The sequence below is a fragment of the Dreissena polymorpha genome, chromosome 2, assembly GCF_020536995.1.
Source record: "Dreissena polymorpha isolate Duluth1 chromosome 2, UMN_Dpol_1.0, whole genome shotgun sequence".
NCBI classification, from domain to species: domain Eukaryota; kingdom Metazoa; phylum Mollusca; class Bivalvia; order Myida; family Dreissenidae; genus Dreissena; species Dreissena polymorpha.
In genome coordinates, this window is record NC_068356.1 from 47,176,477 (window position 1) to 47,190,795 (window position 14,319).

Sequence of the window (14,319 nt, forward strand, 5' to 3'; positions counted from 1 at the left end):
TCACTCAAGTATAACCTGCCCCAGTACCCCTACATACTCCCAGCTGCTTCATCATCTCATATCAAACCTCGTCACTCAAGTATAACCTGCCCCAGTACCCCTACATACTCCCAGCTGCTTCATCATCTCATATCTAACCTCGTCACTCAGGTATTACCTGCCCCAGTACCCCTACATACTCCCAGCTGCTTCATCATCTCATATCTAACCTTGTCACTCAAGTATAACCTGCCCCAGTACCCCTACATACTCCCAGCTGCTTCATCATCTCATATCAAACCTCGTCACTCAGGTATAACTTGCCCCAGTACCCATACATACTCCCAGCTTCTTCATCATCTCATATCTAACCTCGTCACTCAAGTATAACCTGCCCCAGTACCCCTACATACTCCCAGCTTCTTCATCATCTCATATCTAACCCTGTCACTCAAGTATAACCTGCCCCAGTACCCCTACATACTCCCAGCTGCTTCATCATCTCATATCAAACCTCGTCGCTCAGGTATAACTTGCCCCAGTACCCATACATACTCCCAGCTGCTTCATCATCTCATATCTAACCTCGTCACTCAAGTATAACCTGCCCCAGTACCCCTACATACTCCCAGCTGCTTCATCATCTCATATCAAACCTCGTCACTCAAGTATAACCTGCCCCAGTACCCCTACATACTCCCAGCTGCTTCATCATCTCATATTAAACCTCGTCACTCAGGTATAACCTGCCCCAGTACCCCTACATACTCCCAGCTGCTTCATCATCTCATATCAAACCTCGTCACTCAGGTATAACCTGCCCTTGTACCCCTACATACTCCCAGCTGCTTCATCATCTCATATCTAACCTCGTCACTCAGGTATAACCTGCCCCAGTACCCCTACATACTCCCAGCTGCTTCATCATCTCATATCTAACCTCGTCACTCAGGTATAACCTGCCCCAGTACCCCTACATACTCCCAGCTGCTTCATCATCTCATATCAAACCTCGTCACTCAGGTATAACCTGCCCCAGTACCCCTACATACTCCCAGCTGCTTCATCATCTCATATCTAACCTTGTCACTCAAGTATAACCTGCCCCAGTACCCCTACATACTCCCATCTGCTTCATCATCTCATATCTAACCTCGTCACTCGGGTATAACCTGCCCCAGTACCCCTACATACTCCCAGCTGCTTCATCATCTCATATCAAACATCGTACCTCAGGTATAACCTGCCCCAGTACCCCTACATACTCCCAGCTTCTTCATCATCTCATATCTTACCTCCTCACTCAGGTATAACCTGCCCCAGTACCCCTACATACTCCCAGCTTCTTCATCATCTCATATCTAACCTCGTCACTCAGGTATAACCTGCCCTTGTACCCCTACATACTCCCAGCTGCTTCATCATCTCATATCAAACCAAGTCACTCAGGTATAACCTTCCCCAGTACGTCTACATACTCCCAGCTTCTTCATCATATCATATCTAACCTCGTCACTCAGGTATAACCTGCCCTTGTACCCCTACATACTCCCAGCTGCTCCATCATCTCATATCATACCTCGTCACTCAGGTATAACCTGCCCCAGTACCCCTACATTCTCCCAGCTGTTCCATCATCTCATATCTAATCTAGTCACTCAGGTATAACCTGCCCCAGTACCCCTACATACTCGCAGCTTCTTCATCATCTCATATCTAACCTCGTCACTCAGGTATAACCTGCCCTTGTACCCCTACATACTCCCAGCTGCTTCATCATCTCATATCTAACCTCCTCACTCAGGTATAACCTGCCCCAGTACCCCTACATACTCTCAGCTTCTTCATCATCTCATATCTAACCTCCTCACTCAGGTATTACCTGCGCCAGTACACCTACATACACCCAGCTTCTTCATCATCTCATATCTAACCTCGTCACTCAGGTATAACCTGCCCTTGTACCCCTACATACTCCCAGCTTCTTCATCATCTCATATCTAACCTCGTCACTCAGGTATAACCTGCCCCAGTACCCCTACATACTCCCAGCTTATTCATCATCTCATATCTAACCTCGTCACTCAAGTATAACCTGCGCCAGTACCCCTACATACTCCCAGCTTCTTCATCATCTCATATCTTACCTCGTCACTCAGGTATAACCTGCCCCAGTACCCCTACATACTCCCAGCTGCTTCATCATCTCATATCTAACCTTGTCACTCAGGTATAACCTGCCCCAGTACCCCTACGTACTCCCAGCTGCTTCATCATCTCATATCAAACATCGTCACTCAAGTATTACCTGACGCAGTACCCCTACATACTCCCAGCTGCTTCATCATCTCATATCAAACCTCGTCACTCAAGTATAACCAGCCCCAGTACCCCTACATACTCCCAGCTGCTTCATCATCTCATATCTAACTTGTCACTCAGGTATAACCTGCCCCAGTACCCCTACATACTCCCAGCTGCTTCGTCATCTCATATCTAACCTCGTCACTCAGGTATAACCTGCCCCAGTACCCCTACATACTCCCAGCTGCTTCATCATCTCATATCTTACCTTGTCACTCAGGTATAACCTGCCCCAGTACCCCTACATACTCCCAGCTGCTTCATCATCTCATATCTAACCTCGTCATTCAAGTATAACCTGCCCCAGTACCCCTTCATACTCCCAGCTGCTTCATCATCTCATATCAAACCTCGTCACTCAAGTATAACCTGCCCCAGTACCCCTACATACTCCCAGCTGCTTCATCATCTCATATCAAACCTCGTCACTCAAGTATAACCTGCCCCAGTACCCCTACATACTCCCAGCTGCTTCATCATCTCATATCTAACCTCGTCACTCAGGTATTACCTGCCCCAGTACCCCTACATACTCCCAGCTGCTTCATCATCTCATATCTAACCTTGTCACTCAAGTATAACCTGCCCCAGTACCCCTACATACTCCCAGCTGCTTCATCATCTCATATCAAACCTCGTCACTCAGGTATAACTTGCCCCAGTACCCATACATACTCCCAGCCTCTTCATCATCTCATATCTAACCTCGTCACTCAAGTATAACCTGCCCCAGTACCCCTACATACTCCCAGCTTCTTCATCATCTCATATCTAACCTTGTCACTCAAGTATAACCTGCCCCAGTACCCCTACATACTCCCAGCTGCTTCATCATCTCATATCAAACCTCATCACTCAGGTATAACCTGCCCCAGTACCCCTACATACTCGCAGCTTCTTCATCATCTCATATCAAACATCGTAACTCAGGTATAACATGCCCCAGTACCCCTACATACTCCCAGCTTCTTCATCATCTCATATCTAACCTTGTCACTCAGGTATAACCTGCCCTTGTACCCCTACATACTCCCAGCTTCTTCATCATCTCATATCTAACCTCGTCACTCAGGTATAACCTGCCCTTGTACCCCTACATACTCCCAGCTTCTTCATCATCTCATATCTTACCTCCTCACTCAGGTATAACCTGCCCCAGTACCCCTACATACTCCCAGCTTCTTCATCATCTCATATCTAACCTCGTCACTCAGGTATAACCTGCCCCAGTACCCCTACATACTCCCAGCTTCTTCGTCATCTCATATCAAACCTCGTCACTCAGGTATAACCTGCCCCAGTACCCCTACATACTCCCAGCTTCTTCATCATCTCATATCTTACCTCCTCACTCAGGTATAACCTGCCCCAGTACCCCTACATACTCCCAGCTTCTTCATCATCTCATATCTAACCTCGTCACTCAGGTATAACCTGCCCTTGTACCCCTACATACTCCCAGCTGCTTCATCATCTCATATCTAACCAAGTCACTCAGGTATAACCTGCCCCAGTATGCCTACATACTCCCAGCTTCTTCATCATCTCATATCTAACCTCGTCACTCAGGTATAACCTGCCCTTGTACCCCTACATACTCCCAGCTTCTCCATCATCTCATATTATACCTCGTCACTCAGGTATAACCTGCCCCAGTACCCCTACATACTCCCAGCTGCTTCATCATCTCATATCTAACCTCGTCACTCAGGTATAACCTGCCCCAGTACCCCTACATACTCCCAGCTTCTTCATCATCTCATATCTTACCTCGTCACTCAGGTATAACATGCACCAGTACCCCTACATTCTCCCAGCTTCTTCATCATCTCATATCTAACCTCGTCACTCAGGTATAACCTGCCCCAGTACCCCTACATGCTCCCAGCTTCTTCATCATCTCATATCTAACCTCGTCACTCAGGTATAACCTGCCCCTGTACCCCTACATACTCCCAGCTTCTTCATCATCTCATATATTACCTCATCACTCAGGTATAACCTGCCCCTGTACCCCTACATACTCCCAGCTGCTTCATCATCTCATATCAAACCTCGTCACTCGAGTATAACCTGCCCTTGTACCCCTACATACTCCCAGCTGCTTCATCATCTCATATCAAACCTCTTCACTCAGGTATAACCTGCCCTTGTACCCCTACATACTCCCAGCTGCTTCATCATCTCATATCAAACCTCGTCACTCAGGTATAACCTGCCCCAGTACCCCTACATACTCCCAGCTGCTTCATCATCTCATATCAAACCTCGTCACTCAGGTATAACCTTCCCCAGTACCCCTACATACTCCCAGCTTCTTCATCATCTCATATCTAACCTCGTCACTCAGCTATAACCTGCCCTTGTACCCCTACATATTCCCAGCTGCTTCATCATCTCATATCTAACCTCGTCACTCAGGTATAACCTGCCCCAGTACCCCTACATACTCCCAGCTTCTTCATCATCTCATATCAAACCTCGTCACTCAGGTATAACCTGCCCTTGTACCCCTACATACTCCCAGCTTCTTCATCATCTCATATCTAACCTCGTCACTCAGGTATAACCTGCCCCAGTACCCCTACATACTCCCTGCTTCTTCATCATCTCATATCAAATCCGTCACTATTGTATAACCTGCCCTTGTACCCCTACATACTCGCAGCTGCTTCATCATCTCATATCGAACCTCGTCACTCAGGTATAACCTGCCCTTGTACCCCTACATACTCCCAGCTTCTTCATCATCTCATATCTAACCTCGTCACTCAAGTATAACCTGCCCTTGTACCCCCACATACTCCCAGCTTCTTCATCATCTCATATCTAACCATGTCACTCAGGTATAACCTGCCCTTGTACCCCTACATACTCCCAGCTTCTTCATCATCTCATATCTAACCTCGTCACTCAGGTATAACCTGCCTTTGTACCCCTACATACTCCCAGCTTCTTCATCATCTCATATCTAACCTCCTCACTCAGGTATAACCTGCCCTTGTACCCCTACATACTCCCAGCTTCTTTATCATCTCATATCTAACCTTGTCACTCAGGTATAACCTGCCCTTGTACCCCTACATACTCCCAGCTTCTTCATCATCTCATATCAAACCTCGTCACTTGGGTATAACCTGCCCCAGTACCCCTACATACTCCCAGCTGCTTCATCATCTCATATCAAACCTCTTCACTCAGGTATAACCTGCCCCAGTACCCCTACATACTCCCAGCCGCTTCATCATCTCATATCAAACCGAGTCACTCAGGTATTACCTGCGCCAGTAACCCTACATACACCCAGCTGCTTCATCATCTCATATCAAACCTCGTCACTCAGGTATAACCTGCCCCAGTACCCCTACATACTCCCAGCTGCTTCATCATCTCATATCTAACCTCATCACTCAGGTATAACCTGCCCCAGTACCCCTACATACTCACAGCTTCTTCATCATCTCATATCTAACCTCGTCACTCAGGTATAACCTGCCCCAGTACCCCTACATACTCCCAGCTTCTTCATCATCTCATATCAAACCTCGTCACTCAGGTATAACCTGCCCCAGTACCCCTACATACTCCCAGCTGCTTCATCATCTCATATCAAACCTTGTCACTCAGGTATAACCTGCCCCAGTACCCCTACATACTCCCAGCTGCTTCATCATCTCATATCAAACCTCATCACTCAGGTATAACCCTTTCCGGCTCAGAAGCGAAGTGAAAAGGGCTTTATGCAACAAGTGATCCAGCATAAAACCAGAATAGCCAGCGAGTAACCCCAGTCTGTTCGGGTTTTTATACTGTTTGCTGCTCACCAGAACTTTATTGTTGTAAATGAAGCCTTTAAAACCTGAATCTAGTAACAAAGATGTGTTTTTTAGCTCACCTGTCACGAAGTAACATGGTGAGCATATGTGACCGTGTGATGTCCGGCGTCCGTTGTGTGTGTGTGTGTGTGCGTGTGTGCGGCCGTCAACAATTTGTTTGTGTAGACAGTAGAGGTCACTGTTTTCATCCAATCTTTATGAAATTTGGTCAGAATGTTTATCTTGATGAAATCTGGGTTGGGATTGTATTTGGTTCATCTGGGGTCAAAAACTAGGTCACTAGGTCAAAAACTAGGTCAAATAATAGAAAAACCTTGTGTAGACAGTAGAGGTCACAGTTTTCATCCAATCTTTATGAAATTTGGTCAGAATGTTTATCTTGATAAAATCTGGGTTGGGATTGTATTTGGGTCATTTGGGGTCAAAAACTACGTCACTAGGTCAAAAGCTAGGTCAAATAATAGAAAAACCTTGTGTAGACAATAGAGGTCGCAGTTTTCATCCAATTTTTATGAAATTTGGTCAGAATGTTTATCTTGATGAAATCTGGGTTGGGATTGTATTTGGGTCATCTGATGTCAAAAACTAGGTCACTAGGTCAAATAATAGAAAAACTGTCAACAATTTGTTTGTGTAGACAGTAGAGGTCACAGTTTTCATCCAATCTTTATGAAATTTGGTCAGAATGTTTATCTTGATGAAATCTGGGTTGGGATTGTATTTGGGACATCTGGGGTCAAAAACTAGGTCACTAGGTCAAAAACTAGGTCACTAAGTCAAATAATAGAAAAACCTTGTATAGACAATAGAGGTCACAGTTTTCATCAAATCTTTATGAAATTTGGTCAGAATGTTTATCTTGATGAAATCTGGGTTGGGATTGTATTTGGTTAGTCAGGTGAGCGATTCAGGGCCATCATGGCCCTCTTGTTTTCTATAATTTAATTTTCTGAGGGCCTTAAGGTGTGTCAAAGTGCATATCCGAGTGGTAAAGGGGTTACCAAGGCAACAGAAGTTTGCCAGAATTGAATATCCTTCCTTTTATTGTTGAGCGCTGAGTGATTTTAATTTGGCAGAACTTTCAAATTGTCTTTGGATCTATGTGGTTGTAGCCCTGCCTTTACACTCAGAAGCAAAGTGAATATGCAACCAGTTTATAACTCGCAGTAACTCGCAGGCTGATCAGGGTTTATGCTGTTTGCTACTCATCAGTATAGTATAGAGTCTAGTAAAAAAGTCTTTACTTTAATGTGATTTTCTAAGGGACTACAAATGGATCGAAATGCGTGTCTGAGTGGTTAAGGGTTAAACAGTCTCTCTCCATCACTCCCATGTTTCAGACCCATCTAGTGCACATGTCATTGGACAACATGAACAAGCTGCCGTTCTCCCCACACAAAGATTACACAGCCAACAGACTGTGTTCCGGAATTCTGCAGCTGGCCTGTCAGACCAACTTGGTGTTGGACGAGACTTCTCTGGGGGCGGGGCAGCTGGATGTGCAAGGTAAGAGGGGGCCATCTGGGGGCGGGGCAGCTGGACGTACAAGGTAAGAGGGGGCCATCTGGGGGCGGGGCAGCTGGATGTGCAAGGTAAGAGGGGGCCATCTGGGGGCGGGGCAGCTGGATGTGCAAGGTAAGAGGGGGCTGTCTGGGGGCGGGGCAGCTGGATGTGCAAGGTAAGAGGGTGCCATCTGGGGGCAGGGCAGCTGGATGTGCAAGGTAAGAGGGGGCCATCTGGGGGCGGGGCAGCTGGATGTGCAAGGTAAGAGGGGGCCATCTGGGGGCAGGGCAGCTGGATGTGCAAGGTAAGAGGGGGCCATCTGGGAGCAGGGCAGCTGGATGTGCAAGGTAAGAGGGGGCCATCTGGGGGCGGGGCAGCTGGATGTGCAAGGTAAGAGGGGGTCATCTGGGGGCGGGGCAGCTGGACGTACAAGGTAAGAGGGGGCCATCTGGGGGCGGGGCAGCTGGATGTTCAAGGTAAGAGGGGGTCATCTGGGGACAGGGCAGCTGGACGTACAAGGTAAGAGGGGGCCATCTGGAGGCGGGGCTGCTGGATGTGCAATGTAAGAGGGGGCCATATTGGGGCAGGGCAGCTGGACGTGCAAGGTAAGAGGGGGCCATCTGGGGGCGGGGCAGCTGGATGTGCAAGGTAAGAGGGAGCCATCTGGGGGCGGGGGAGCTGGATGTGCAAGGTGAGAGGGGGCCATTTTCTTGTTGTGAAATATGAGCCTGGTTGTGGGAAAACAGTGCTTAATACATTCTACCCAGTCCTTTGAAGCAGCAACCTGACTTTTTGGTGAGGTTTGGTATAAACCTCGTTTAATGAAAACTGTGATTGAATTAATTTAATTTTCCAGCTCTATAAATTGAACACCAGTACGCGTAAAATGATACAGGAGGTCAGCACATAAGGTAGTTGTGGAGATTCTGTGATGACTTGTATATAAACTCTGAAAGACGCACAGGTAATATTGAACAGACTTTCATTCTCAATTTTTAAAGCAATGGAAATTTAAAAAAAGCAAAAACATTATTTTCCCAATTTTAGCCAAAACTATATGATTTTTCTCAATCCTAACAGCCTCGGCACCGTTTTTTTCAAAATATTGGTTGGATTCCGTGTTATAACGAAGCGTGTTAAATTGGATTTACAGTGTACATGTGTCATTCAAATACCTGTCCTGTACATGTGTCCCTCACAAACCTACCCTGTACATGAGCAATTCATGTTCCTGTCTTGTTACTCCAAGGTGTGAAGAACCTGGCAGCCCTAGGCAACCTCATCACGTGGCAAAAGGTGGAGTATGACTTCAACTTCCACCGCCAGGAATTCATGGCAGATGTGTCTGTTCTCATATTGTCAGAGGGAAGATCTATCTTACCTGTAAGTGATATTTATCTTTCTTGTTAGTGATGTATATCTTGCATGTAAGTGATATCTGTCTTGACTGTAAGTGAAATCCATCTTGACTGTAAGTGATATCTATATTTACTGTAAGTGATATCTATATTGACTGTAAGTGATATCTATATTGACTGTAAGTGATATCTATCTTGACAGTAAGTGATATCTATATTGACAGTAAGTGATATCTATCTTGACTGTAAGTGATATCTATCTTGACTGTAAGTGATATCTATCTTGACTGTAAGTGATATCTGTCTTGCATGTAAGTGATATCTCTTCCATATTAGTGATATCTATCTTGCATGTAAGTGATATCTATCTTGCATGTATGTGATATCTGTCTTGACTGTAAGTGATATCTATCTTCATTGTAAGTGATATCTATCTTCAATGTAAGTGATGCCTATATTGCATGTAAGTGATATTTATCTTGCATGCAAGTGATATCTGTCTTGCCTGTAAGTTAGGGAGTAACTTTTCTATATAAGTTTATTTTGTGTATCTATAAATAAAGATTTCTCACTCACAGTGTCTAATTGGATAGAATAGGCCACGAGTTATTTAACAAGAATCTTGCTGTAAAGTGAAAGAATGAATTAAAGCAGTATTGCAAATTAAAAAGATTTTTTTTTAAAGAAAGGTGCGTGTTTTGAACACCCATTACTCTGTCAAGCAATTACAGAATTTAGCTTAACCAGAAGTCAACGTGATATGGGTCTGTGACTTGTTTGAAAAGGTTTGAATCAAATTGTTATGCCTCCCTTCGAAGAAGAGGGGGTATATTGCTTTGCTCATGTCGGTCGGATGGTCGGTCGGTAGGTCGGTCGGTCGGTCGGTATGTCGGTCCGTCCACCAGGTGGTTTCCGGATGATAACTCAAGAACGCTTGGGGCTAGGATCATGAAACTTCATAGGTACATTGATCATGACCCGCAGATGACCCCTATTGATTTTGAGGTCACTAGGTCAAAGGTCACAGGTGAAGGTCACAGTTACTGGAAATAGGCATTATAAATTTATAAGGATTTAGCATGGTTCAAACAAGGGAAACAACTACGGTTTATGCATGTTCTTTTTATTACAGATTTGCCTCCCTTTAATTCATTCAAAATCTCATTTTACAGCAAAGATTCCAAATCTGACCTGTAAATGAGCCCCATATTTACTGCCAGTGCTAGGTTACCTTTTCCCATTTGATCATTCTTAAGTATTGGTATTGTAATGCTGCTACTGCTGCTGCTACTGCTACTGCTACTGCTACTACTACTACTACTACTACTACTACTACTATTACTACTACTACTACTACTACTACTACTACTACTACTACTACTACTTCTACTACAACTTCTACTACTACTACTACTACTACTACTACTACTACTACTACTACTACTACTACTACTACTTCTACTTCTACTACTACTACTTCTACTACTACTACTACTAATACTACTACTTCTACTTCTACTACTACTACTACTACTACTACTACTACTACTACTACTACTACTACCACTACTACCACTACTACTACTACCACTACTACTACTTCTACCACCACCACCACCTTCACTACCACCACCACCACCACCACCACCACCACCGTTCACAGTGACAAAAAACGTATTCACACAATGGCTGCTACTACAACTTATAGCCCATATAGGGGGGCATGCATGTTTTACAAACAGCCCTTGTTGTGTTCTTGTTTTTATGATTCTGCACAGAGGAGCTTCTTGGTGGTCGATCTGTTTGTAGGTATAGGTTGGAAGTCTGTGGAGCAAAATGCTTCCTCTTTTATACAGCTATAAAATGAGAATTTAGAATATGTAATCATCATTAAGAGACTTCCTTTAAACAAAAAACTCAATATAAGCGAATGGTGTCATCCCTGTTAAGTCCCCACGGTCTCATCTGGATCAACACTTTTTGCACAGGCATTAAGCCCCATATTCCCAGAGCGAGACTCATAAATATCTGGAGTATTATGCTCAATAATTTCTTGCATGCTTGTGCTATATCTCATCAAGTAAAGGCAGTATTGTTAACAGAATTAAGAGAATGATGCACGCCAAATGGCATTGTACCCCATCTATTAATAACGGAGTTAATGCCCTTTGTATCTTGAAAAAATGCTTTTTTGTGTCCGGAGCCATATCTTGGAAGTGCCATGGCGGATTTCATTGAAACTTGGTATGAGTATACATATGGATAAGAGAATGATGCATGCCAAATAGCATTGTACACCATCTGTTAATAACGGAGTTATGGCCCTTTGTATCTCGAAAAAATGATTTTTTGAGTGTCAAATAAAACACTTTTGTGTCCAGAAGCATATTGGCGGGGGATATCAATTCTAAGAATTTGCTTGTTTATATATAAATGAAGAGTTCATTGAAACCTGTTAAGGGGGTATTTCATTTTCCTCCCCTGAGGTGGTTCTAAAATCACGACCCCGGTAAACTGTTGTCCCTTATTAGCTTGTGCGGACTTCACAGTGTAATCCGCTACAACACTTAAAGCAAATGCATTAAGCCCAGATTTCCCAAAATGATGCTAATTCTTTGCAGAGTGATTGCCTGTTGCCGCTCCAATACTCCGGTGCCCCGGACGACCTGCGCACCCACTTCACGCAGCTTGACTCTCGACTCACGGAGGACTTTCTCAGGCGATGTCGCACATACCTGGGCCTGGCTCGCAACCTACAGTACTCCTTGAATGATGACATACAGAAGGTAGAATCACAAAGATTAAAAATAAACCAGTTTTTTATGTCCCCCACTATAGTAGTGGGGGACATATTGTTTTTGCCCTGTCTGTTGGTCTGTTGGTTGGTTGGTCTGTTGGTTGGTTGGTTGGTTGGTTTGCGCCAACTTTAACATTTGCAATAACTTTTGCAATATTGAAGATAGGAACTTGATATTTGGCATGCATATGTATCTCATGGAGCTGCACATTTTGAGTGGTGAAAGGTCAAGGTCAAGGTCATCCTTTAAGGTCAAAGGTCAAATATATGGGTCAAAATTGCTCATTTAATGTACGCTTTTGCAGTATTTCAATATTCAAGATAGCAACTTGATATTTGGCATGCATGTGTATCTCATGGAGCTGCACAATTTGAGTGGTGAAAGATCAAGGTCAAGGTCATCCTTCAAGGTCAGATGTCAAATATATGTGGCCAAAATCGCTCATTTTATGAGTACTTTTGCAATATTGAACATAGCAACTTGATATTTGGCATGCATGTTTATCTCATGGAGCTGCACATTTTGAGTGGTGAAAGGTCAAGGTCATCCTTCAAGGTCAGAGGTCAAATATATGTGACCCAAATCGCTAATTTTATGAATACTTTTGCAATATTGAAGATAGCAACTTGATATTTGGCATGCATGTGTATCTCATGGAGCTGCACATTTTTAGTGGTGAAAGGTCAAGGTTATCCTTCAAGGTCAAATATATGGGTAAAAATTGCTCATGTAATGTCACTTCTGCAATATTGAAGCTAGCAATTTTATATTTGAAATGCATGTGTATCTCATGGAGCTGCACATTTTGAGTGGTGAAGGGTCAAGGTCAAGGTCATCCTACAAGGTCAAACGTCATATAGGGGGACATTGTGTTTCACAAACACATCTTGTTTTTTTCACCATTTTGGAATGGGGCCGGGTCCTTTTTGTGTTGTTGTTTTTATGCCCCCGGTAGGGTGGCATATAGCAGTTGAACTGTCGTCTGTCTGTCAGTCAGTCTGTCCGTCCGTCCGTCCGAAAACTTTAAAATTGCCCATAACTTTTGCAATATTGAAGATAGCAACTTGATATTTGGCATGCATGTGTATCTCATGGAGCTGCACATTTTTAGTGGTGAAAGGTCAAGGTCATCCTTCAAGGTCAAAGGTCAAATACATGGCTTCAAAGCGGCGCAGTAGGGGGCATTGTCTTTCTGACAAACACATCTCTTGTTTAGCTTACAAATACTAAAAAATAATTAGAATGAATAAATTAAAATTATATTTACTAAGGTTTTATAGAGGTGGATGGAAGGGGAACAAACTTTTGTTTTTTAATCGGAATTTGAAAGAAAAATACACTGTTAAAACGCTTTATCTAGACATTATATTAATATCTTGGCTTTTGTTTTTAAAAATGAATTGTGAGGGCAAAATAAGGAATTCTTAATATGCTGGCATCTGTATGCACAAAAGAAAAAGCAAGCCATTCTATTTGCCTCCCTTACGTAACAGCTTTCATGCTAGGTTATTATTTTTTTTTTTATGGTTTCTCAAGCATGGCTTTAGAGTGTTCATTCAATAAAAATGAACCTATTTACCAAATTTGTATCTGTTGTAAATTGTATAAATTAATGGGCCCTTTTTAAGCCCCCTTTGAAGAAGAGCGGGCATATTGTTTTGCTGGATGACTGTCGGTTGGTCTGTCGGTAGACCAGTTCGTTTCCAATCCATTACTTGTCAACAAATTGACAAATTGGCTTTATACTTCATATGTGCATTGGCCATGGGCAGTAGATAACTCCTATTGAAATTCGGGTCAATAGGTCAAAGGTCACTGTCACAATAAGTATGGAAATCAGAATGAAAATCATTTTCGATCAAGTACTTGTTAACGTATTGACCAATTGGCTTGATACTTCACATGTGCATTGTCCTTGGAAAGTAGATGATCCCTATTTACATTGGGGTCACTAGGTCAAAGGTCAAGGTCACTTTCGCAATAAGTTTGAAAATCATTTCGAATCAATAACTCATCAATTAATTGACAGATTAAGTTGATACTACACATGTGATTTGCCCTTGGACAGTAGATGACCCCTATTGAATTTGGAGTCCAAGGTCACTGTCACAATAAGTGTGAAAATCGTTTCCAATCAATAAATCGTCATCAAATTGACCGATTGGCTTGATACTTCACATGTACATCGGCCTTGGATAGTAGCTGACCCATATTAAAATTGGGGTCACTAGTTCAAAGCCCTGTTTTGGGGTAGGTGGGGGGGGGGGGGCATATGTGTCTGAACGCTTAACTCTTGTTTACACTTAGAAATTGAAATTTAAAAAAAAGCTATGGTTACTGGTTTAAACTTTCCAAACAAAGGTTTTAACCTTATTTCTAAAAAAAAATATTAAGATGTTTGAATGCAACTTCTAAATATTGAATTCTGGCTGGCTAACTCGGGGATTATTTCCAGCCTGTCCATATGACTTGTCTGGTGAT

At 43.5% G+C, this 14,319-nt stretch overlaps 1 protein-coding gene across 1 annotated transcript in view; it reads left to right on the forward strand.

Moving 5' to 3' along the window:
- Positions 1-14,319, forward strand: part of LOC127866933 (mini-chromosome maintenance complex-binding protein-like) — a 55,642-nt gene that overhangs the window by 36,363 nt on the left and 4,960 nt on the right. The window contains exons 11-13 of the mRNA XM_052407798.1: positions 7,520-7,685; positions 8,932-9,065; positions 11,662-11,826. Of these exons, the coding sequence (XP_052263758.1) occupies positions 7,520-7,685; positions 8,932-9,065; positions 11,662-11,826 (465 nt within the window). The remainder of the gene's footprint in view (positions 1-7,519; positions 7,686-8,931; positions 9,066-11,661; positions 11,827-14,319) is intronic.